This window comes from Neovison vison, chromosome 7 (assembly GCF_020171115.1).
Source record: "Neovison vison isolate M4711 chromosome 7, ASM_NN_V1, whole genome shotgun sequence".
In the NCBI taxonomy this organism is placed as follows: Eukaryota; Metazoa; Chordata; class Mammalia; order Carnivora; family Mustelidae; genus Neogale; species Neogale vison.
Genome location: NC_058097.1, coordinates 162,485,327 through 162,512,732, shown reverse-complemented (window position 1 = coordinate 162,512,732; position 27,406 = coordinate 162,485,327). Strand labels below are relative to the sequence as shown.

Here is a 27,406-nt window from a genome sequence, read left to right as displayed (position 1 = left end):
CGCTTAACGGACTGAGCCACCCAGGCACCCCCTCTGGCAACTTTTCAAGTAAGATTGCATTTAATAGCACTGTGTATACTTAATATAGTCAGATTCATTTCTTAAAGTTTATGAATTTGCTTCAGCTAGGATACTTCTTAGTGTTTGGTCTACTTTAATATGTCAATTATTTAGCAAAGGATAAATTTAAAAGTTAAATTATTTAAAAATGAGTTCTCAGTAATAGTATTTTTAATAAAAAACATTCCTTTTGAGAAAATACATACCTTAACCCCCATACAAAATTTTAATAGGAAATCCGAGTCTCATTATGTATATGTGCACATGCAAATTTATACACGTGTACTTTCCAATAACAGAAATATACTTATGGAGGATGCAAAATGTACACCAGGGAAGTAAGAGCCCGGGATATATATATTTAAAGTGCAAACTCAATAAATTAGTTAAAATTTTATTACTCAGTAATGTGTGACCAGATTACAAATTATGTGGCAGTGGTAGCAAAAGTGGCAGGAAGGAACTTCACACTCAACATGTCTAATAAATAAAGCTTGGTGATCCATTCAATATTATACAAAATCAAAACTTCCAACACTTCTAAAGATCTTTAATATCTTTGAGAAATGCCAAATATTCTAGGTAGGTAAGAAACTGCCTGACATTACACTTAAAAGAAGTCATCTTAGAAAATTAATGGTTTTACTGTCTAAAAAGCCATTGATCCAAAATATGGTCTCCAAGAAAAAATAATTTAATCTCCCATCCTGTTAGCATTTAGGCTATTCTTTAGATCATCAACAATCTTTCATGACTCAGGTACATATCAGGTACAAGGAGTTCATGAACATTGTAAATATGGTCCATTTTCTTTGCAATTAAGTATTCCTACCATTTTTTTTTTTTTTTTAAATTAGACTCACAGTTGGGTTAGCAGTACTCAGTAGTACTAGGTCACTTCTGTCATGTAGTCTCAAGGCAGCAGGAAATGAACAAGGATGGGCATCAGTTTTACAGTGACTAAACGCGTGACACCTGACATAGGATCCGGACATAAGCACATAATCCAATTATTTGCTGTGGCTTTCGGAGCTCCTCCTCTTTTTTTGATTAGACTTGAATTTATCTAATAAAGAGTAATGCTCATTTCATAAAAGGTTAACATCTTTAGGACAATTCCTTTTCCTTCTGACAAATCTGTGTTTATATTAACTAAATGTTTAAAAGTATGAATCCTGAGCAACAGTAGTAAGAACCATTTTTGACTAAAGAAGAAAATCCCGTCATTGTTAACACCCGAAACAGCTTTAAAAATTCAAGCAAGGAATGTTAAGTCAGTGAGACTGGAACGCAGACTTCTGATGTCCACGGCAAACCTGAATACTCCGAGCAGAAATCGAACACACGTAGAGAGACACACAACAGTAAGAAGCATCAGAGATCGATGCACCTGGATTCTGTTAGACTTAACGAAGGTCAGTTTTTCATGGATAAACGCAGCTGGGAGCACAGCTCTGAGCAGTTCTTGCACTGAACAGGCCCCTCGGAAAGGCAACACTGGATTCCTTTTTAGATGGGCACAGACTCCCCCCACACTTCCTGCCAAAATGTTCAAAGACCTAAAAGACACGTTCAGGAAAAAAAAAAACAATAGGAATCCCGTTTTCATGAAAGCAAAAAGTTCTGGCCACGTTGGAAACCGAAGTCACTTGAATTTTTAGTTCTAGCTACCATTCGTGAAAAGGAAGCGCTTACTACCAAAGCATCATTACGACAGAGCACTGGTGTCCCAGTGAAGGCATCCTGGCACAGCTTCGCGACGCGGGTCAGCGGGAGCCGCGCTCCAAGGGTACGTGCGAGTCCTCGTGGCGAGGAGCCTCTCACAGTGGCTGGGCCTGTCCCCGCAGGAATGGTCCGCCTCGGGTCCGCACACTGACCCCGGGCACAGCCCTCCAGGCTTCTTCCAAATGCCTTTTCTTTCATTCCAACGGCCTCTCCTCTTCTTCATCTGCTTCTTCAATGACCTGAATATCATCTGCTTGAAGTAAGGAAGGATTTTCCACCGGCAGTTTATTCCCATCAACTTTACATTTCTCTTCTTCCTCTATCATTTCCTTCCATATCTTGTGGTTTTCGGTGAGGTGGTGCATGAGCTGACAAAATATTCGCCGTCTGCCTTTCCTCCTTTGCGGTTCTGTGAAATTTAAAAGCAATATATTGTGATTGTAGCAATACAGTTCCCTCGTTCATTCACTAAACATCTGAGTGCCTGTTACGTTCCAGGCACTTATTTCAGGCACCGGGGTTGTAGTAATAAACAGCAAGACGGAAATAATCTGCACTGTGGAGCCCATGTTCTAATGGAAAGACCCAGGTAAGCAACAGGAGAAGGGAAACGTGAGCTGGTGGTGTTATCAGATGAAAATAAAGCAGAGAAGGGGACCAGGAAGACTGGGTGGAGTGCGAGGGGAGGAGGGGTCCTAAAGTTTCAAATGATAAATAGCAATGTGAAGTTCAACAACCTTTTTAGGATTTTAGGTATTGAATTAAACACCATTACCAAGGTTTCAGTGAATATAAATAATTTTTGGAAGCCAGTCAGCTTGTCCATGATGATGATGCACAGAGAGTAGAGGCAGATGACCACTACTCTTCCTGATGGTGTCCCTGAACACAGCTGAGGGGTGGGGGCAGTTCTTCCGAATTAGGTTATCTGTTCTCATTTACAGCATGCCTGGAATGCTAGATATAATTTAAATTCTACTTTACTTGACAGAGAGCAGGAGAGAAAGGGAGAGAGCACAAGCAGGGGAGCAGCAGAGGGAGAGGGGGAAGCAGGCTCCCCACTAAGCAGAGAGCCTGATGTGGGACTTGATCTCAGGACCCCAAGGTCATGACCTGAGCCAAAGGCAGACACTTAACCAACTGAGCCACCCAGGTGCCCCCTTCAATTCTAGTTTAAAAAGCAAATAACTGATTTCATTTATATCTACAACAGTGACAAAAAAAATTTTCTCTATTTATGGTCACTGCTTTGTATAGAAAACTATGTCCCTACAGTTTGGCAATTCAAGCCCTAAACTTGTTTCTCCCCTTAGAGCTAGAGAAGCTACGTTTTCTCTTCTCCCAACTGTTGTGATCCACCTTCCCAGACACTAGGAAGGCAGATTAGCAGGGGTGGGTGCACTAGCCACGCGAAGCACCTCACCTCACCAAGTCAGACATGGTGACAGCCCTACAGAGCATGCAAAGGCGAGGCCTCCTGCAGCAGACTGGCCCAGAAGAGACAAAGACTGGGTGAGACCACGTGAGCACGTCCCCCAGCACGCAGGAGTGACTCAAGAGCCCATTCAATCTGAGCACTCAGAGAGTAGTTACTCAAGACACAACTCCTGAATCTGTATCTTAAAGATCCAGGGGCTTATTAGCTAGTTAAGCGTCTGACTCTTGAGTTCAGCTCAGGTCATGATCATGGGGTTGTGAGATCAAGTCCTACTTGGGATTCTCCCTCACCCTCTCTCTAAAACAAAACAACCCCCCAAAACAGAGATCCAAACTTAATGTTACTAATTGTAAATATCCATTTAAGAAATCACAGCATCCCTATATTCTTACTAGGATTTAGACTGTCTTCAATTTCTTCATCATCTGTATCTAATTCTTCACCATCTTCCTCATCGTAACAACTCTCAGCGTCCTCGTCCTCTTCTGCTTCTACCCACTGACCCGGCAGCAAGCCAGCAGCGTCGTAGGAGTTACACAGAGGACCCACAATGTGGGTGATGAAAGATTCTTGGAGTTTTGCTAGTTGAGGTGAAGAACGATCCATGAAGGGACTGATGGGCAAACCGAGGTTTGCTTCTTCATCTCCCTAATCATTTTAAAAAGAAAAGTACATTTTGAACTGTTGAAAGAATAACCACTGAGCTTTCTATTAATATTATCTTTTTTTAAAAATATGCAGTCTGCATCAAAATAATTATTACAAAGAAGTGTCTAATTACTCTGTCATTTCAACTGTAAGAATTTCTCAGATATCTTGAGAAATCCAAAGTAAGACTTTCACACCTCACCAATCAACCAAAATGATTAATGTTCAGTGAACAAGAAAAACACACACACACAAAACAACAAATCTAACAACCTGAAAAATGTTATGTCTCTTTCTCTAGGGGGAAATAGTATCAGCAAGTTGTTGTACCTTAAATGCCCAGAGTTGAATTTTGCAAAAGCCTTTCAGCACCCTACCCGTTTCTAAGAGCAGAAGCAGAGGTATGGGCGGCTGAGATGAGGCTGAGGTGAGGAGTCGGGGTCCAACCGTCTGCCCGCCCACACCCTCCCCTGTGGTCTCCAGGGCTTCAGAGAGTGTAATCTGAGATCAGACAGATGCGGTTTTCAAACCCTGCTTTTGCTACTTTCTACCAGATGTGCGGTGTAGAGCATGCTCTATGCCCATTTCAGGTGTAAAGTCTTAAATAATCTACTTTACAAGCTTGCTGTGAGGATGAAAAGCAATGTTGTATCAAGTATTTAGCACAGTACTGAGGATTCCCCAAATGGTCCTATTGACCTTTTGGTTCCTAGTGTATGAACTGGTGGGGAATGTATGAAGTCCAGAATGAACTGTGGGCAAGCAACGTCTATCTCTGATGTCCTGTGGAAACAACCAGAAACTCTTCTAGTGACTGGCCCATTATCAAAAAAATCTATGATTTTACCTTCTGTGAGGAAGAAAACTTGTTTACAGAAAAAGAAAAAGGAAAAAACAAACAAGCCTCAGTTGGGTTTATCCACAGGATTCTAGAATTTTGTAAGTTTGGCTTTTTTTTTTTTTAATAAAAGTTTTGCTTTTTTTAGCCCATGGTACTTAAATGGCTATAAGGATATAAAGACAGGATAATTAAAATAATAAAAAGTTCAGCAAGATTAGAATTTTGCATCCATATCCGAAGGATGCTTAATAGCATAACCAGATTGTGAAAGCCTTCAAGACGACTCTGTGTGGTAGGATGTCAAATGACCTTTTTCTCCTTTAACATATGAATAATGAAACTTAAAAAGATTAAGTAAAACTGTCTGAAATAACGTTTTTTGTGACAGGTCTGGAATTATAGTAGCTGGCATTTATTGAGCACTTATATGTCAGGAACTGTACTAAGAACTTAATTAATTCACCTAATTCTCATAGCAACCTTATGAACTAGATACAATCAAATATTCCTATTTTATCAATGAAGAAGCTGAGGCACAGAGAGGTCAACTAACTTACTTAAGGTCACATTGCCAGTGAAGAAGAGAACCCAGGCTTCAACCTCAAGCATGTTTTCCCACTTTAATAAGAATTCTATATACTTTATAAAAATATAAATAGGGGTGCCTGGGTGGCTCAGTGGATTAAAGTCTCTGCCTTCGGCTCAGGTCATGATCCCAGGGTCCTGGGATTCAGCCCCACATCAGGCTCTCTGCTCAGCAGGGAGCCTGCTTTCCTTTCTCTCACTCTGCCTAACTGTGATCTCTGTCTGTCAAATAAATTTTATATATATATATATATATATATATATATATATATATATAATAAATTGGGTCTAAATGAACTTTTCTAATGTTCTTTGAATTAGTGAGTCTTCTAAAGTTGGCATACACTACTACTGCTTTTTTGTTACTTCTGTTTGCACAGATAATATAAAGATGGCGCTTTCCTTAATGTAAAATTCATCTTTTGTGAATATGAGCTGAAGCCCGAGGCCAGCTTCAGCCATCTTTGAGAATGAAGATGGTAACATGCAAATAGTATACTGCAATCTCCAGGTGAATATTTACAACCATTTTCATCTCCAAATTATATATAATTTAGTTCAAATGTATCAAAATGGTAAAATATTAATAATCTTGGATCCTTATGTATTCCCATGGTTTTTTTCACAGCACAGTGTTTTATAACTTGTAAACAGCCCTAGGGTGGATGAAAGACACTACACATTCACTATTCAATACACCCCGGATGTAACAAGCTAGAACGGGTAAGTATGCACAGTTTATGGGGTCAAGTTCATCACCCCTGCTGGAGTAGCAACTCATGGTAAGAAAACTCTGTCTCAAAGGCCTCATTTGGTAGACCTCTTGATCTTGCCTGATTATTAGGGTCAACAAGGATTCCCAAGGAACGCAGCTCCAAAGTCAAGATGTATCTGGTAATTTGGAAATAATGAAATGCTAGCTTGTAGGGAGATCCATATACCTCTACATTGTAGGGAGCTTAAGAATTGGACCAAAAAAAAAAAAAAGACAAAGATTCTGCAAAGTGGTACTGAAACCAGTAACCAGAGGTTTTGTAATGCTTAACTTTTTATGTTAACTGTACCTTTTTACCCGAATCTGCTTGTTCTTGGCACGCAGCTTGCTACCATGTTTCCACTCCGACCCTTCCCTACTTCCTAATTTCCTTTCCTTGACTTCTGCCATCACAGCTCTTCTCCCACGTACGCACATCCTTTTCATTTGCCTTACGTGCTCCCGACTCTCCCGCCGTGAGGAGCCCAATCTGAGGCCTGCACTGCAGGTGCGGCCGCCTCTCAGGCGAACTCCTTGATGCACACTCAGCCTCTCTGTCACCAGCTCCGCTGCGTGTGGGGCACTCAAAACTGACTTCCCTTACAGGAGGAGTAGTACGCGAAAGATTTTAAAACTGGGAAGAGCTTGTTTTTAATCTCCAAATCTTGAAAAACCTACTTTATCCCCATTTCTAGCCCTCAAATGTCCAGCTGCCCACCCCCGCCACAACCAGGACTTTACCCAGTTGATGTTTTTTAAGGCAGGCAGGCAGTCTTTCTACAGCGGAGTTGAAAACGGGTTGATATTCTCTAAATATCATACCCTGAATCAATAAATAAATCAATTAAATTGAATCAATTAAATCAATTAAATGAATCAATTAAAAATCCAGGTTTATCTGGAAATAAACCATCCTAAGTCATGGGCACTCAGGGTTTTAAGAGCCCTGACCTGTAGCCTCAAGGGACATTTGACCCATGTCAGTTGGGAATGAGCTATTTTTTTTTTTCAATTTATTTATTTTCAGAAAAACATTATTCATTATTTTTTCACCACACCCAGTGCTCCATGTAAGCCGTGCCCTCTATAATACCCACCACCTGGTATCCCAACCTCCCACCCCCCCGCCACTTCAAACCCCTTAGATTGTTAATTTTAAAAATTTTATCAGTGAAAAGGAGCTGAGAAAATACTAAGAGCAGTGCAAATTCTACAATTTCTAACCGTTTTTGGTCAAAGTAACCAGGCTTCCAACATTTAATGTAGCTATCCAAATCCCGAAAACTAATGACTTCAGAGGGCAGCTCTCAAAAATCCCGCCCGTCTCACATTGAATTTACCTGCTCATAAAACTCATTGACAATGCCTTCTGTCCATTTCAAATGCAAGTCCCGAACTTTCGCGGGGCCGTTGATGTCTGCCAGCTTGATGCACACTTGGCATACTAAGAGGCGATCATTCTCGTTGCTCCATTCTATACCACTACTGTTTACATCGTTGGCCTATTTTGGAAAAACAGTTATTTTAGGTTCTGAGGACACAGGAGTTTTGTTTTGTTTTGTTTTAACCAAATTATCTTAAAACTGCTTCCTATCTAAATTATAGGAAGGAATATGGATTAAATATCCCTTTGAAGTGTCATAATTTTGCTTCACTGGAGGCAGAACACCATAAAAACGTAACCATGGGTTTCAATATTTGTGATTACCACGGAAAATTGTAACATGTACATATAACATATGTTAATATATAATATACACTATATATGTGTATGCAAAACATTGATAAATCATTTAAAAATTGTAACTAATTCTACTTTTAAAAAGAACACTTAGGATCTACAGAGAAGTAAGTAGGCTTCAGCTGTGAAAGGAAAATATGATATAGTTGAAAGAACACAAGTCTTAAAAGCTGATCCCTCTGGTTTCAAATCCCAAATCAATGATTTACGCATTGTATAATAATAGAAAAATCACTTATCCTCCTTGAATCTAACTCTCTTCATCTCTAAAACAAGAAAAGTAGTACCAATCTAGCCATATTACCATGAGGATTAATAAACGAAAAATGCCTTGTTCACAGTAAATGTTAAATACTAACATGGTTATTTAAATATAATTATCATCACTAATTAGGAGAATTACTTTGCCTTTCAAAAACTCAAATTTCCTTTTGTAAAAGAATGAAATAAATGGGCCAGATCAGTGGCTTCTGAACTTTGGTTTGAGGATAGTTTTTTGGGCACCAAATCCTTTTGTCAAAGGAAAATTTATTTAGACCACCACTATCAAACACTTGAAAGGAGAGCTTTTTGGATTCAAACCATGTAAGAGATCCAGAGCTCCACTCAGGGCATTTTCCTGAGAGACTATGGAATAAAAACCTCCGAGAAGCACAGATTCAAGAGCATTGGACTAGGTGATCTTTTACCTGTGAAATCTTCTACTACTCTTAGCACTTGAATGAATTTTATTATTAAATAAAAGTTAACAGAGCTCCACACTATAAAATAATTTTAAAGGCATATGGATTTCTTGCTGATTTTTTTTTAGAAGTATTTTATTAATATCATGACAGCCCCACATAGGGTCTCCACCCAGGGGGTTAAATCTAGTATTCCTTTGTTATCAGTTCCTCTACCCTGAGGGTACACCTTTCCTTTACGTCACAAATGTCATCAAGGAAACAAAGGCTTCCTGCCGGCCAAAGAGGGAGTGCCCTCCCTTCACCATCTATAAAGTGGCGGTTCTCAGCAGTTCTCCACCCCTGTCACCGGAGGGCAGTGTTTCTCAATACGAATGTGAATTCCTGACTTTGGGACTTCACCTGTTCTCTACTCTTTCTTAGCTGGCGCTACTGCCATTACAGGGCAGATCCCAGGCAGTTGTCAGATGAACGCATTATTCTCCAGTGGAAGAGTGGAGGGTACTTCTCACCCACACCAGCCAGTTTAACACGAACAGAAAGAAGGGATTAACAGGAGAAGTGAGGAAAGCATTAACTGGCTTCTGAGAAACACATCTTCAATTTCACAAAGTACCTTTCATGGCACTGCACAACTTTCTCCAGTGTGCCTCTAAAAGCTTTTGACATCATGAATTGGCTTATCACCATGAGAAAGAAAGTTGTAAGTCTACATGTCGAAAGGTAGCAAGTGATAGTATGGTTAGGACGTGTTATAATAAAAAGTTATTTTAAAAAATATTGACACATATATAGACTCCTATCAGATATTATTACTTTATGAGTAGTATTAATTCTAGCTTAACATTATATAAAAAAAAAAAAAAACTTATCAGTAATACTGACAAGAGTGATTTCCATCAGTAAAACCAGACACTAAGTTGTATCACAAACCTTGGCGTTGAATTCAGCAAGGAAATCAAAATGCTTTTTAAGATCTGTGGCAAGGATTGCTTCAATTACTAAAAAACGAAAACGCTTGAATTCCACATGATCAAGATTAAGAAGGAAGTTGTATTCTGGGCGAGAGAGATACAGATTCCAAGCTGATGCAGCATGATGATTTTCTAGAACAGATCTGTCGTTGTACAAAACTGCCTGAAAAGTAATAAAAAGGAGTCAGGCATCTCAGAGATACTAATCTTTAATAATAAACAGAGTTAGGCTAGAAGAATATAAATAATGAGTAGTTACTCTATGCTGAACATTTTAATATCTGTAAAGAAGGGTTGTGATAATTTTCTAAATGGGCTTACTGAAGTACAAAAAGGGTAAGGCATACCTCTCCAGCAGATGTATCTAGTAAGTGAAAGGGCAATTCGCTCCAAAGTTCATCTTCCCGGATACCATGCTGGCCTCAAGAGATGTAAAGCTGAAGGGCGCCTGGGTAGCTCAGTGGGTTAAGTCTCTGCCTTCAGCTTAGCTCATGATCTCAGGATCCTGGGATTGAGCCCCGCATCAGACTCTCTGCTTAATGGGGAGTCTGCTTCCCCCTCTCTCTGCCTGCCTCTCTGTCTACTTGTGATCTCTCTCTGTCAAATAAGTAAATAAAATCTTTAAAAAGATGTAAAGCTGAAATTTGAGGTCTACTTCACTGAATCCATGAACCTTCTTAGATAAAGCTGCTATCAGTGAAGTCATTAGAGAGAGAGCAGGTTTAGGGACATGCTTCTCGTCTTCAGCTAGCATGCAATCCAAGGTGCTGATGACCAGAGACGAGGAAGCAGGAGCACTGTCCCTGATGAGCAAGAGTCCTGCATGTCCCAGAAGGACACATTCCCACATTCCAACCCTGACACAGTGCCCGGGAATAAGAGAAGCACGAAACAGGTAAAAACACATCCTGTGGTTCAGCTGGTGTGCCACTCCACCTCATTTCAGTGCAAGACCCTCGCTACTCTAGAACTTTGGAATACAGACTTTAAAAACCAGTGGCTTAGGGCCACCTGGGAGGCTCAGACATTAAGTGTCTGCCTTCAGTTCAGGTCATGATCCCAAGGTCCTGGGGTTGAGCCCCGCGTTGGGATCCCTCCTCAGCGGGAAGCTGCTTATCCCTCCCCCATTCCCCCTGCTTCTGTTCCCTCTCTTGCTGCGTTTCTCTGTCAAATCTGCTAAAATACGGTGCTAGTTGGATTTTTGTTCTATGTATGCTGTTGTCATTCTTTCAGGAATTTTTTTTTTTTTTTTTTTTTACTTTTACCACGGTACTCCATGTGCAGTTTTTTGGTATTTTCTCCCCATTCAACTTCTCTGGCACCTGCTGAACCCCTTCAATCCAAAGACCATCTTTTTCTGGAACTCCAACAGTCAGTTCATGACCTGTGGAACTCCTGGAACTCCAACAGTCAGTTCATGACCGGTCCACTGTGATCATTCATCAGTGGATGAATGGATAAAGATGTGGGGTGTGTATGTGTGTGAGAGAGAGAGATGCAATATTTATTTAGCCATGAGAAAGAAGGTAGGTAATCCTGCCATTTGAGACAACATGGATGGACCTTGAGAGCATGATGCTAAGTGAGTTGAATCAAAAAAGACATACTGTATGTACTTCTTATATGTGGAATCCTAAAATGGTGAACTCATGGAAACACAGACAAGTTTACCAGAGGGTGGGGGAATTGGAGAGATGTTGGTCAAAGGGTACAAACTTCCAGTTATAGGATGGAAAAGTTTTGGCAATCTAACGCCCAGCACCGTGATTATAGTTAATAGTATTATTATAGTTAATAGTACTATATTATATACTTGGAAAGTTGCTAAGAGACTAGATCTTAAATGTACTCACCATAAAAAAGACAGGCTATTAGGGGACATGATGGTAGTATTACAGTGATGTGTGTATCAAATGAACATGCTGTGTGCCTTCAAATTAACACATTGTTACATTATCAGTTATAGGTCAAAACAAAAGGCATTTTATACTAGCCTTCTAACAACTTCCAAATATCAAGCTCAAAGAGAAAGAATAAGCTTCAAAGACTCCCTAAGGAGTTGATTTATATTTAATAGTGATTTCATTAATTCATAATAAAATCTGATGAAAACTGGTAAATTATTAGAACAGCTTTGTCTATTCAGGAAGAAGTCATCAAACTTCCATCTCAGTACAGCACAATATATAATAAGTGTCCTATGCAGCTAGCTGACTTAATAAACTCTTGGCTAGCAACATCAGTAAAAGAAGTAAGTTCAGAATTTCTTCACCGTTCAAACTGCCCTTCAAAATTACCAAAGAAATATACAATAGGGGCATAAAAATAGGAATTGATATTAAAATCTAGACGTTATCACCATACTGGAAACTTCAGTGGGGATACTGGATACATGGGGAAAGTGGGACTGGACTGAGGAGAGGTCAACTAAGTTAACACATGAGAAGGAAAAACCCACCTGGGGAGTAAGTGGAAGGAGTCCCCTGCTGGGCCCCAATAAACCCACGACCTCCCAGATCATGAGAGACAAACAATCATGGAGCAGTAAGTAGGAGAAAATGTCCGTTCCACTTTAGGAAGAATACTGGCTGAAGTCTCGGAACAATAAACCAACCCTAAACTCGGTGAGAAAACCATTCCAGGTAAAACAGTAAGCCTCAGCGGGCATTTACTGAGGGCTTTCTGATGATGACGGAGACGGAGGACCACGCCCAGCTAGTTTGGAGCTGCAGTAACTGACGTGCTTGGACTTTGTGCTAAAGCATCTTGACCCCTGCTTTCTCCAGCTAAGGGATCCCCTTCCTTCGCATCACAGGCACATCTTTAATTTGGCAAAGCAAATTGGGTGATGATCCCACACTGCTTTTTACCTTCTTTCTGAGTTGGAAAGATGAAACAGGGTTTAATACAAACTGACAGAATAAATCTTAACAAATAATAAACACCTTTCAATAAATGAAAAGAAAGCCCAACAGACATAGCAAAGGCTTAGATCACAAAAAGGAAGAGGCTGACAAATGTGACCAAATGTCCCCTTTTGAAACAAAAGAGACGAAACATTAAAAAAGTCACTAGGTTATACTCAGGAGATTAAAGAGGGTACCTCCAAAAAGTAAAAAATCTTGGATTAAGAAAAATTATTTTCATGTAAAAAAATTTTTAAGAAATCCAATAGAGGTAGTAACTCAGATGCTACAGGGAAAAAAGCAGCTAGTTTTAAATGGGGGGCAGGATGGGGGGAGAGAAAGAGAGAAGGTATTTCTCCTTAAATAGTCAAGATGAACAGGGCTCTTTTATCCTCAAGTTCTGAGTTTGTTCAAAAATTTCTGATAACCCTGTATCTTCTAAGATCCTTTGTCTTCCTTATCACTCTTATTTTGCTAAGACATGTTTTTTAGGTGACTTTCTAAGGGTGAGTGGGTACATGATTTATTTCACCTCTGTATATCTGAGATTCTCTTCATTTTTGCTCTTCCACTCAGCTGTAGCTTAGCGGGATACAGAAATCTAACTTGAACATAGTATCTTTAGGCCAGCACTCCCCTTCCCCTCCCCTCCCTGGGTTACTTCTTCCCTAGCTCGGACATCATAATCGTCTCTCTCTCTGCCTCCTACATACACTATTTACTCTTCTTCTTCCTTTTCTGGAATGTACATTCTATGGGAGCAGAGATGGTTTTTGGCCTGTTTTGTTCAGTAATGATGCCTAGAATAGTGCCTCTCCCCCAGTAGGCATCCAATATTTGTTAATTCCAGTACCCTCGAGCATCCATTGTTGCTAAAATATGGTGCCAGATGGATTTTTTTTTTAATTTTTTTAAAAAGATTTCATTTATTATTGACAGAGATCACAAGTAGGCAGAGAGGTAGAGACAGGGGGGGGAAACGGGTTCCCTGCTGAGCAAAGAGCCCAATGTGGGGCTCAATCCCAGGACCCTGAGATCACAACCTGAGCTGAAGGCAGAGACTTAACCCACTGAGCCACCCAGGCACCCCCAGATTTTTGTTCTTTTATATGTATATTGTTGTCATTCTCCCAGGAATTTTTTTTTTTGGGGGGGGAGAGGATTTTACCATGGCACTCCATGTGCAGATTTTTGGTGTTTTCTCCCCAATCAACTTCTCTGGCACCTGCTGAGCCCCTTCAATCCAAAGACTGTCTTTTTCTGAAACTCCAACAATCAGCTCATGACTTGGTCCACTGTGCCCCATTTTTCCCTTCCTGATATTTTCCATCTCCTTCTCTTTCTACTCTGCATTCTGGCAGAGGTTACCTGGAAATTTACTTCCAGGGCTTGTACTGAATTTTTAAGATTTTTTTTTTTTTTTTTTTTAGTAATACTTTTAGTTCCTAAGAGCTCTAACTTGTTCTCTGATGTTTCCTTTTTCATAGCTTGCTGTTCTTAGAAATGCAGTGTTTCTCAAATTCTGAGAATTCGTTTTTTAAAAACTTACCAGTTTTTCTACTCCCTAGATTTTTTTCTCCCCTATAGTTGGTTACCCCATCCATTTTAAACTTTTCTTTCCAAGCTACTGGTTAATGTTCTGTCTAGTGATCCTTGGGTTATCTATTGATATTTTTAAAAAAGAGAGAGAGAGAGAAGATTCTCTTCTGTTTAGTGTTGAGTCTCTTCTTTAATTTGGAAAGATGAGTAGGAACCGTATGGATGTGGATGGTGTTTGTTACTTAGTTGGTTCTGCTCTACAGTTATGAGACCAGACACGAGCTGTTAAGTTTCCAAAATGAGAAGGATTTACTCTGGAGTACTAATACTCACAACTAGTAATTCTTACTCTCTTCTGGCAGTTTCCTTCAATATCTAAGAGATGAGTTTTCTGCCTGGAGGTTAAGTGCAGGGCTGTAGAAGCTTTATTTAAAGATGTGTAGTGTAGGTGTATAGGGACTGGGGTGCACTTGCACGTGTGTGCGTAGCAAGCCAGGGCAAACGGCATCAGGAGTCTCTCTAGAGTTCAATTGAGCTGTATCGACCTCTAGTCTACTTTCACTTCTCCATATTCATCTCTTTTTCATTTTCCAGAAACAGAAATTTCTGGAAAACTCTTTATGCTTCTGATGATAATACCCTTCCCCACCTATTTGTTTGTTACAATGAGGAGTCAAATGCATGTGTTTAGTCACCACCTTGATCCATATTTTGGGGGATAAACCATTTATGAGTGTCTCCAATTTACAGATTTCATCCTCAAATTACATTTCCTTTTACCCCAAATATCATGAAAATGTTCTCAAACTCTAATACCTCAGGCACGAATCCCCATCTTTCAGCCAGTTTTCATTTGGAAATAGCTCAGAAATCTCGCAGAATTTTAATACTGGCATCTCTTCAGGATAAACCTAAGTGTTTCATGTTCTTTCATAGCAAGAATTTAAAACAATCCTCCTATACCTTCCCAGCGTCCTTTCCTTGCCAGGAGAATGGAGAAAAATATTTGATCCAGTTGGTGGTATTCTATACTACTACTGACGCAATAACATTTTTCACTAATCGTGGCCTAATTAGACCCACTGAGCTTCCCAGGATGAGAAGATCTACTTATTACCTAATAAGCATGCCTCAGGCTTTCACAGAAGGGTCCTTATCTCACACGCACTAGCAGAAGGTCTCAAGAATTTCATTACTTTACGAAGAACAGGATATTTCAGACAAACTAGCAGTCCTGCAGAGCAAAGAAATCCGGCATCCTTCAACATTCAACAAATATTTACTAAACAACTTTTATGTGTCAGGCACTATTCTAGGTGTTAGGGAATAAGGCAAAATCCTTATTCCCAGGAAGACATATTCTACTGAGGAGAGAGACCTGTCATAAACAAAACAGACGGTATGCTGAATGATCACTGCTGTGGAAAACAAAGCAGGGAAGGAACGTAATGAGCTCCAGGAGGGGCTTGTGGATTGTTACACGGAACTAGTGACAACATGAACACGTAGATGTGCGGAGAGAGAGCACTCCAGACAGGGAGGACGGAAGTGGAAAGGCCCTCAGAAAGGGAGTGTGCGTGCCTGGGATACAGAAGAAAACAGCCAGGAGGCCACTGAGGCTGGACATGGGTGAATTAAGGCAGAAGAATCAACCCCCGAGCCATTACAATGACTTTTACTAGGAGTGAGGTGAATGCCCCTGGAGGGTCTGGAACAGAAAGTGATGTAACTCACAACACAGCTACTCACATGCTCTGGGTTGAGTACAGACCCACGGCAGTAAGCAAGGAGACTGGGTGGAAGCCCATCCCTTCTCAACAGCTGAATGCCCTGTCAATTTCCTGTCCCTTCCCACACTTCCCATCGCTTCCTCTACTGGCTGTCCTTAACAATGAGAAGTTAGAAATTACATGTATTACTGGTATTCTATCCAGACTTCACATTTTTATTTTGATTAGGACAACAGTTTCCAGCATGTAACTTGTAGGGATGACTTTCAGATATCATTAGTTTATCTGCAACAATGCAGCAGTAACACTGGAGTGCCCTCACTCATCATCCCTTCGGAGGAGAGGCAGTAAGTCGGACTCACCTGTACTGGAAGGCCATGAAAGATCTAAAGCCAAGAGCAGAAGAGAAAAGTTGGTCATCTCTGTCTATAGGACACCTGATTCAGGAGCCTCCCAGACACACGAAATAGAAACCCTCCATTTGTTGTCCCTTTACCCTTAATCATATCCAGTCTGTATTCTGAAGCTCAGAAAGATAAGGGTTACTCACCTAAGATCACATGGCTAATGACTGGGTAATCAGAAACTGAACTCGGGTCTCTCGATCTCAAGACCAGTGCTTTTTGCTCTGTGCCCCTTCTGTCCAGATCCCCAACTCCCCACAAGCCCAGGTTTTTAAAGATGACAGTGTTGAAGTGAGAGAGAGAGTCCTCCGCTTCCTGGAGAACATGAGGAGGCATGGGCTCCTTAGTTTATAATCTCTCCCACAGTTGTTCTTAGAAAGTAGGCAAATATTAATATCTAGACTGAAATTCATTAAAAAGTTACCTATGGAAATCATGGACTATTAATAAATAAAGTGCCACAGGAAAAACGAATTATGTGGCATTTTTAACCCTCTCTCCCTGTCTCTGAATCCTGTTCTTGTTCTGGCTAGAGAACTGATCTCCTCTGTTTTAAACAGTGAGAGTGTGGGAGAGAAATGGGTGAAGAGTGACAAAGGATGGCTACAGAAGATGAAAAAATCAGAAGTGAGGTTTACACACAGAGTGGTGAAGACACAAGATGAATTCAGCAAGCTGAACCAACTACTTGTCCTTTGTAAGGCATGCAGTTAGAAGCAAAGACGACATTTCAGGAATCACCAGCCTAAACAAACACCCACGACCACTTAAAACCACGAATTTAGTTCCAAGCCCAAAAGTGTAAAGCAAGTGGAACTCCTACCTCTTATGCAAATTTTGACGGTAAAGGAACCTTGCACCTTATCAGCTGTACTGGGTACAAAAATAACGTGGTACTAGAAGGAATGTTTACATACACTAATATATGCAGCGTTACGAGCTTTAGAGTCTGAGTCTTGAGGAAAAAAGAGGACATTAAGGAAAATGATAGTTCCTCATCATTACACTTTCAGTCATGGAAAGACGAAGAATCAGGCTTACATCTAGTCAGTCTCATCAATTTGATCAAAGGCAAAAATACTGGCAGCAAGGATTCCAGAATTTCATATTTTGAGAATCTCATGCATTCTTTTTCTTCACCCTTTTGCACATCTCATGTCAAGGCCATGTGTTAAAATCCAGTTAATTACAGTGCAGATGGAATGGTTACCGGATTCAACGGAAGGGCGGATTACAAAAGGATATATACAACACCCCTCTGAAATTTCAGAATCACTCTTGTAACTTTCTGAAACAATATTTCCTACCTGAGGGGCATTTGTAGCCACCAGAAATGCATTTGTCCTCCCTGGGTGATCATAATCGTGCATGGCAGCCGCCACATAGAGAGCCATCAATTCCAGCGCAGGAATGTTTGAAGAAAGGCAACCATAGCTGTCATCTGGAATAGAGCAGCTCCTCGAAGAAATGTAAGCAATTTGTCCAGGGCTCATTCTACCACCAGAATCTGAGGAACAAGCAAAATAAACCAGCATTACATATTACTTCCTCACAAAATGAGAATGAGGAGGGGATTCCCCACAGGTAATACGATTATTTCTCTTGTTGATTAAGCTAAGAAATAAACTATTTATAAACAAAGACTTAAAACAATCTATTCTCTCCAACATACATGCTCCCAGAGAAGAACAAGGTTGAACATTGATGTTACAGTCACTTACTTCATAAGACACTATGAGATTTTTATGATGTTCTCTTATTAGACTAATAATAATTTTTACAAACCTCTGGTTTTCTGAACACTTATTATTTAAGGACTAGAGATAATGGCCAGCACACAGAAAGTTAACAGGATAAAGCAATCTAGAGAATAAAATTTTCTGAAAACTGTATGGAGATTTAGGAATTTAATGTATTAACAAACTAAGGTTCTCAGCATAGGATGCTTTTCAAATCCTACCAGAGAGATAACATTTCATTTGTAGCCCTGATTACAACTCCTTTTCCCCTTCTCTTTTTCTTTCCATGAAGCCCTTAGAAGACAATGGCAAGAAAAACTGGAAAATGGGAAGATGTAGAAAACTGAAGAATGTCTCATAATTCTCTTTTTCTCCTCTAGTTAGGAACAATATTTTCACAATCAACACCATACTTTCCATGCTTTAGTATCTTACCACTGATTTCTTTTTTCTTGTGTTTTTGTGGCTTTATCTATTCAGATGGTCATTCTATTAATTTTGCTGAAATGATCTTAATAGGAAGTATATGGAGGAAAAAATAATCCATATTTAGAGTAAAACCACAAAGATATTAGAGAGACAGGAGATTTCACTGACTTCATCGGTGGAAACTAGGAATAATGTTCTGGCTTGTCAGAGTCCAAAATAATCTTCATCATAATTTATTTCACTCAGTATTTGCCATCACATGAATTTTTTTTTTAAAGATTTTATTTATTTATTTGACAGAGATCACAAGTAGTCAGAGAGGCAGGCAGAGAGAGAGGAGGGTCCTGGCTCGAGCCCAGGATCCTGGGATCACAACCCAAGCTGAAGGCAGAGGCTTTAACCCACTGAGCCACCCACGTGCCCCCAAATGAATTTTTAACATAATGACTTTAATATACACTAGTGATAGTTATAGAGATACCTCATTATTTTTGTCATTTATAACATTTTTATTTAAATTGAGTTTTAGAATCACCCACACTAGAACTTTAAAAAAATAATTATAAAAAATTAAGGCAGTTAAATGCATAAAGATATATTTAACATTCAAATTTCTAACAAGACTTAGTTATCAACATCAGCCAATAATTTGAATTTTCCCTATGTTATATGCATTCTGGGCCTCCCTAGAATTATAAAGACACATATAAAATAACAAAAATGGCAAAAGACATCCTTTTAAAACCCAGTTATTTAAAACTGACTTATTAGGACTCTAAGATGTATATTTGGTTTTGCTTTTTGTTAACATGAAATTAATACTATGAAAAATAAAATAGCTGGCAAGGACATTTCAGCATAATTATCATAGATCCCATTTGTTTACTTTCTTTCAGAAAATGGTGATTCTTTTAATTGGCTGATCAATTTAAATGGAGGCCTCAGTAAAAGGCATCCAGACTGGAAGAGAAGTGTACAGGGTAAACCCTGACAGTTTTCCCCACTTTTTGTACCAACCATAAGTGCCTGATTTAAGCTTTGCTCTCCCAGGTACCCATTTCAAAGAAGCACCACTTCAAAGGCGCTGATCTCGAAGAAACACCCTGCCAGCCTCCCTGTCTAGATGCACAGCCAGGCCACTTCTGTTTTAGAAATCTTGGTTGATTTCAGTAACTGACCATTTGGGCTGCTGGTTTTTTTCTCTACCCAAGCTTTAAATTCCTCCTCTTACACTTTAAATTCACCAATAAAGTGTGAGCCAGTGAAACCCCCCACTCTTGGCCCCAATAAACCTCAGACATGTTTACCTGCATGCATGACTGTGCGTGTTCTCTCCCTCTCTCTCCCCGTGACCTCTCTCTCTCTTCTCCTGTGACCTTGCTGTGTGGTCCTACTTATGCTGTGTAATTTTCAATTCCTTTAAGTAATAACCCCCCCTTTTTTTTTTAAGTTTCTTGATGGTAATCACTAAAGGGCATCTTGTAATCATAGTAACCACAAGAGCTGGTCCAGCCCCAACAATGGTTATTGACAGGCTGAGACCAGCACACAACAAAGAGGTAAAACTATCTCTGCTTAGAGTTGACATGCTCTTGTATATAGAAAAATCCTAAGAAAGCAACTAAAAAACTATAGAACTAATAAAAGTGATCAAGATTGCAGGATAAAAGATCAATATGCAAAAAATCAATTATTTTTATATATGATAGCAATGAATAATCAAAAAAATGAGCCCCCAAACCCATCCCATTTACACTAGCATCAAAAAGAATACAATACTTAGGAATAAACTTAAAAGAAGTACAAAACCAGTATTTTGCAAATTAAAAAATATTGTTGAAAGAAGTTAAAGAAGACTTAAATACGTGGAAAAAACACCCATGCTCATCGACCAGAAGACTTAATACTGTTAAAACAGCAATACTTTCCCAAAATGATCTACAGATTTCATACAATCCCTATCAAAATCCTAGCTGGTTTTTTTTCTTTCTTTCTTTTTCTTTGGTAGAAATTCACAAGCTGGACCTCAATCCATACGGAAATACAAGAGAACCAGAAGAGCCAGAACAATCTGGAAAAAGAACAAAGTTGAAGGACTTAAACTTACCAATTACAAAGCTTACTAACAAAGCTTTAGTAATGAAGATAATGTACTGGTATGAGGACAGACAAAAAAAATCAATGGAATAAAACTAAAAGTCCAGAAAGAAACCCTCATATTTGTGGCCAACTGATTTTGTACAAAGGTGCTAAGACCATGCTGAAGAGCCATTTCGGTGCCCTGCATGATGTTAGCCTTTTTCATACATTGTTTCATTTAATGCTCACATCTTGTAAGGTAGAAACTGATTTCGTAACATTTAAGAGCCAACTATGTGGAGTATATATTAAGAACTCTTTTCAACAAATGGTTCTGGGACAACTGGATATTCATGTGCAAAAGAAAGACCTCTTCTTTTATCCCCCAAATTAGTTCCAATGGGTCACAGACCTAAACTTCCTATAACTATGAAACTCCTAGAAGAAAACAAAGGAGTAAACCTTCATAATCTTGGGGGAGGCAAAACCCTTCTTTGATATGATACCAAAAGCATGAGTAAAATAAGAAAAAGATAAATTAGACTTCATCAAAATTTAAAATGTTTGTACTTCAACAGACACCATCAAGAAAGTAAACAGACAACTTACAGAATGGGAGAAAATGGCTGCAAATCATAAATCTGGTAAGGAATCTGGTATCTAAAATCTACAAAGAACTCCTAGACCTCAATAATAAAAAGACAAAGGACCAAATGTAAAAATGGTTGAAAGACATGAACAGACATCTCTTCAAAGCAGACAGACAAATGGCAGGGCATTCAACATTATTAGCCATTAGGTAATGTAAATCCAAACCGCAATGAAATACCACTTCCCAGCCACTTGAATGGCTATCAGAAAGATAATAACAAGTGGCAGCAAAAAATAGGATTGTTGGTGAGAAAATAAAATAGTGCAGCCACCCTGAAAACATTTTGATAGATTCTCAAAATGTTAAGCACAGAATCATCTGATGACCCAGGAATTCTGCAGCTAGGAATGTGCCCAAGAGAAATGAAAACGTATCCACACAAAAACTAGTACAAGAATATTTATAGCAGCATTATTCATAATAGTCCCAAAGTAGAAAGAACCCAAAAGTCCACCAATGTTTGGGTGGTAGGAGAATGAGAAAGAGGAAGAAAAAATTTCCTTATTACATAAAATAAATAGCAATGAGGAAAATGCATCTGGCTATTATAGACTTCACTTCTGAGACTGGTCACATAGCTGGACCTCAGATTTCTCATCTTCTTATTCCATCTTCCCTTTGCCCTCCGCCAGCATCTCTACTGATCATGGTACTCTGCCTAGTGGAATGACGTATATTTTCAAAGGCCTGCACTGCTGTGATCCTGATGACAGTTGATCACCGCATGGTGATCACCGGACATGGGAATACCGAAAAGTAAAAAAAAAAAAAAAAAAAATCCCCTACGTTATATCCTCCCATGTATAGTAGGAACCTTATTTCCTCTCGATAGTAAGAATCAGACAAAATCAATCACTATCATCAAATGGGCTAAAATATGAAAATATTCTTCTAAGAAAATAGCTACATCTACAAACAAAAACTGAAGAAAATGATCTGATGGAAGTACAGAACTAACGGAAGGAATAAGGAGGACAAGGAAAGAGTAAATATGACATGGTAGAAAACCTAATGGCAGTACTTTGGACTCAATGACCAAAGACTGTAAAGCAACAGCTGAGCCTATGACATCTGCCCTGATTAGCATGATCACGTTTTTCAGGCGTTTGTAACTAAGCAGATTCTGTCCTGATGGGGGTATGTGTGTGTGTGTGTGTGTATGTATCTCACTGGAGTAGTTCTTCCCTCTTTTACAAAATAGAGTAAGAGAACCATGTTATGTAAATTAGTACATTTGTATAAATAATTGTATTTATGATGAGGAACAGAATTAACTTCTTTGGGAGCAAAACATAAATGTTATGAAAGGTTTTTAATGTCATCATTTACATGCATACATAAGGCTTTTAAGTATGGCCATTTTCACTGTGTAGGTTATGTATTTTAAATTTACATGATACACCTACAACAAGAAAACCAAGAACTGAAAGAAAAGAACAAACAAATGATTATCATGCTATTCCAGACGGCAAGCCACAGGATGGGACACAGAGAAGAAATATGGTAGATTCAACAGTACTGCATCTTAACTTAAGGTGAATTGTAGCTTTTGAAAAGAAAAGCCTCTTGAAAAGAGGCTCTTTTTTTGTTAATGAGTACCATTACTATGCATCAACATTTATATAGTCATTTACATGTACCAAAGTTTACTTAGTGCAATTTTTAAAAGAAGAGAGGTAATGAAAGGAGAAAGCTTGATTTATTATTTCTGGACAAACAACTAAAAGGAAGCTTGTAGACAGAAGTACCTGTTTCATTTCCCGTTGCACGGTCACTGTGGATCTGCTGTAACCCAGGAACCGGCCGCGTCGTCAGATACCAAACCGCATGCAGGACGTCTGTGGCATGTATGCGATTGTGATCTAAAGTCATCAAAACGTTTTACAAAAACGTTATGTTAAACACAGGACTTTTTTTTTTTTTAAGGATTTTATTTATTTGACACAGAGAGCTCGCAGAAGCAGGGAGAGCAGGAAAGGGAGAGGAAGGCTCCCCGCTGAGCAGGGAGCCTGACGAGGGACTCGATCTCAGGACCCCAGTCACGACCTGAGCTGAAGGCAGACGCATAACCATTCGAGCTACCCAGGCGCCCCAACAGAGGACATTTTTTAAAGTACAATAATTTTCTACTATCTTACACCCTCATTAATAAAATGTATGGCTTGGAATAACTTCCCACAATTATATTTCATCTTTTTTTTTTTTTTTTTAAGTAGGCTCAGTGCCCAACACGGGGCTTGAACTTATGACCCTGAGATCAAAAGTAGCATGTTTCGGTGACTGGGCCAGCCAGGAAACTTTGGCTTCATCTTACTTTTTTAAAGTCTCTTGATGTATTAAAAACTTCTCTTATAAAAACTTTCACAAATACTATGAAAACACAGTAAGGCAGTCACAGAAAAGGCAAGTAACAAGGGCTAATTGAAAGGCACTGAAAACTTTACTGAAGGTTGCTATTTTGTAGCTTTAAAAATACTATGTAAATAGTGCGTGGATTAGGGAGACCAATGTTTGCATAAAGGCAACACTTAAAAATTATAGATACTTGAACTCCCCACTCCCCCCTCCCCTGCACAAAAAAAACACATATACCCCCCCCAAAAAAAAGATGAGACATACCTATCTCTCAGGCCTGATGGAAGGATGAAATGTTAAAATGGCATACAAAAACATCCAGAACAGTGTCTGAGACACAACACATAATCAAGCAAACACTGGTTTACTGACTATCACTATGTGAAAAGGTAAGACCTACAAGTGAAACCCAGTTTTGCTGTTTCTAAGAGTTTTAGGATCTTGGGAAAGATTCTTCTGAGTTTGTACTTCTCACCTGTGAAAGATAGATAATATAAACTTTCCAACAAAGATTAAATGATATAATCTCCATGATCTAATGATTACAGTCACAGCTGATATTCAGTAAAAGTCCAGCACTTCAATAGTTAATGAGTACCAGGTACAATCAGCAGATGACACAATACTAAGTCTTCAGGCCATCCATGTGACGTGAGGTCAGTCTGTGAGAAGCTTAATTATTCATATAGTGAACACCTTTTATTGACCTTTTACTATGTGCCAGGAATTCTACTCTGCGCTTTCTGTGGCTTATCATACGTATGGAGTAGAGACTAGTGCAATTTCCATTTGTAAATCTGGATACTAAAGTTTAAAAAAGTTAGATCCAGAGGCTCTTTTCTTAATATCCTATTTGGAGCTGATAGTGAAGACTCTTTACTGCCTTTTTTCCCCCCTATTCCTCTTCCTCTGAAGTCCATTTTAAAGTATCACGTTAGGGGCGCCTGGGTGGCTCAGTGAGTTAAGCATCTGCCTTCAGCTTGGGTCATAATCTCAGTGTCCTGGGACAGAGTCCTGAGTTGGGCTCCTTGCTCAGCAGGGAGTCTGCTTTTCCTTCTCCCTCTGCCTCTTCCCTCTGCTCATGCATGCGCATGCTCTCTCTCTCAAATAAATAAGTACAAAAAATAAAGTATCACTTTATTCTATTTATAAAATGCAGTCACTTTTTAAAAAGCAGACTTTATAAGTGGAAATTATAGCACATATAACACATTAAGTATCATTATTAGTGAGTTATACTAATTTAAGAATAATATGCTCTGTGTTTATATGAGTGATTTCCCAAAATGTGTCCATATGAAGGGAAACTGTAGAATATATAGATGTATAAGGAAACCTTATTATTTCCTAATACGAAATTCAAATTATATTTTGCCATAAATTCAAATAGACATTAGCAATTACTCCATGTCAGGACACAGTTAAAACTGGAAATTCTATGGATAATTTTTAAATATTTTGAAGTCAAGGATTTTCTGACACTTTTAATTACCAAACATTTTAAAAGATAAGATACTCAGATGAATAATTATTAACACAAAGTTGTAGACCATATGATAATTAAGGGAAAGAGCACATCATAAATATATGTCTGTATTATGATTCACTGTATGAAACACAAATAAGAAAATACACACAAATGTTAGTAATTAGTCCATTAACTCTAGGTAGCAGGATATAGATTACTTTTTTAAATCACTATTTAAAATTTTTCCAGACCTGTAATTTTGAAAGTGTTCAGATCTGAAGGGAAAAATAGTTCCAAAACCAGTATTATCTGAACTTAATAAGATCTGCTGATACGTACAAGGAATGTCTCGGTAGCCATTCTCCAATGCACGAAAATAGTTCATGAACTGCAGAGTGGGGATCTTAAATATTTCCAATAAGCCAGTGTCTTGAAATAAGGTATACATAACCTAAATGTCAATTAAGATAAAATTCACGTTAAAAGTCAGAATTTCTTTTTTTTTTTTTTTTAAGATTTTATTTACATATTTGACAGAGATCACAAGTAGGCAGAGAGGCAGGCAGAGAGAGAGGGGAAAACAGGTTCCCTGCTGAACAGAGAGCCCGATGCAGGGCTTGATCCCAGGACCCTGAGATCATGACCTGAGCTGAAGGCAGAGCCACCCAGGCACCCAAAAGTCAGAATTTCTATTTGCAGTTGAGTAGAATATGTTTTTGTGATTTGCATTTGGGAACATTACCATATACATTTGTCTTAAGTTAATAATTTATTATTATCTTATTTCTATAAGAAATTCTTTTCAAAACATTAAAATGGAAGACATCACCCTAAAATCCTTGAAAACCAAAGGAAGATTACTATATCATGTCCCAGTTTAAAAATTTTTCCACTCTTCCCTTTAGTTTTTTTTATTTACAGTTTATTAAGGGGCATATGAATTCTATTCTTCTCTAGTCCTAGGTGTCAACAGAAGTCAGAACAAAATATTTATTACATTTTTGTCCCTAAAGGCTTCAATGAGATGAAACTATATGCCCTCCACATAATTTACCCTCATGTTTGTACATTTCATAATAAGACTACTTTAAATACTTCAAATACTTTGAAGAGAATGAGGATGTTATTTTGGGAAAGGTTAATCTGATGCTGTGGGATGAACCCCTCAAGGGGAACCTTGAGTCTGGGTGGTTAAAAACAAAGTATTTTTCCATGGTTCTAGCATGAAATGAACCATCTGGCCTTGGGTAAAGCACATGGAGGGCAGGTGTAAAAAAGTAAAGCACAGGTTTCAGTGGTGAGAACTCACCTTTCACATCTTTTTCAACCTCAGGCTTCAATATAAAGTAACTCTATTCTGTAGTAAAATAAATTCCACTCACATGGGCCAAAAAACTACTTTTCACTTACTCAATAGAATTATGTGAAATACATTACATATGATCATTATTTTTATATGTGGGTTTATGTATATAGATTTCTCTTTTCAAACTTTCTACCGAAAAATCCATTTTTGTAAAAAAAAGAATTCAGTAAACAATGTCGAATTTGTGCCTAAGCCAGTATTACACGTTTTTATATTTTGTGTTTTATAATGATTCAAGAAAAAACTAATTTGTAATTTTAAAAAAGTAGAGATTTTAAACAAACCTGACTAAGGATCCTTCCTGATTTCTCTCCCATTTTTTCTACAACTTCAAATATTTGAAAATTCCAGTTGCTCATCTTTTCTATTAAGGAATCATAATCTTCTATTAAAATCAGGTCCAGTGATGCTTCCTGTTCAATCTGCACAGATGGGGGAGATAAGACAAACCAACTTAACCCTACCTTTTAAAAATAGTTAAATCCACACCTAAACGAGAATACTTAAAACTGAACATTAAAAAAATGGTCAATACTATTTTTATTCAAAAGTTACTCTCAGATAGAATGTGTACTTCCAATTTCCCCTCTTTGTAAAATGCTATCTTCAAAAAAGCGTAAAAATGTCTTCTAGGCATCAGAAGACTTACTAATCCTCACAGCACTTTTACAAATAAAAATGCTGTCTTTCCCAAGCACGATGCACAAATCTAAAATCCACTGTTTTCATTTTAGAAGTTATAGGTACCGAAGGATAATAGAAAGAGACTCCTAACTTTATACTGGCGTTTATTACTAGTTTAGCTTCCCAAAAGGAATGGGTTTCCCCCCCTAAAAAGCTTAAATTTGGAACTGAAGAACAAAAAAAGTGCTATTGTAAGTAAGCAGATTTTGTTTTTTTAATGCTTCATGCACCTGTTCTTCATGCCCTTACCATATACAATGAAGACAGTATCAGCACGGAAAGTACTGTATTTACTATAAAACTAAATAAAATGGGTTCATGTGTTCGTTCTACAAGAATGCACCTCGTTCTAGGATGGACTCAGAAGTACGGCTGACTCTTGGACAACATGAGTTTGAACCACATAGGTCCGCTTCCCCCCGATTTCTGCACTACGGTGCCGTAAGGAGAGTGAGTTCTCCCAGGACTGTAAGCACCGTACATACAGTATGCATTCTCTCCTCCTCAGGACTTTTAATCACATTCTTTGCTCTAGCTTATTTCACTGCAAGAATACAGTAGACAATACATTTAACATACAAAATATGTGTTAACTGACGTATGTGT

The 27,406-nt window shown here is 38.6% G+C and overlaps 1 protein-coding gene across 1 annotated transcript in view; it reads right to left on the bottom strand.

Moving 5' to 3' along the window:
- Window positions 1–438: 438 nt before the first annotated feature.
- Window positions 439–27,406, bottom strand: part of PDE3B (phosphodiesterase 3B) — a 184,194-nt gene continuing 157,226 nt past the window's right edge. The window contains exons 9-16 of the mRNA XM_044258887.1: window positions 26,401–26,538; window positions 25,090–25,201; window positions 22,676–22,789; window positions 17,336–17,535; window positions 9,409–9,612; window positions 7,392–7,553; window positions 3,616–3,871; window positions 439–2,194 (exon numbers count right to left, since the gene is read on the bottom strand). Of these exons, the coding sequence (XP_044114822.1) occupies window positions 1,980–2,194; window positions 3,616–3,871; window positions 7,392–7,553; window positions 9,409–9,612; window positions 17,336–17,535; window positions 22,676–22,789; window positions 25,090–25,201; window positions 26,401–26,538 (1,401 nt within the window). The 3' untranslated portion in view covers window positions 439–1,979. The remainder of the gene's footprint in view (window positions 2,195–3,615; window positions 3,872–7,391; window positions 7,554–9,408; window positions 9,613–17,335; window positions 17,536–22,675; window positions 22,790–25,089; window positions 25,202–26,400; window positions 26,539–27,406) is intronic.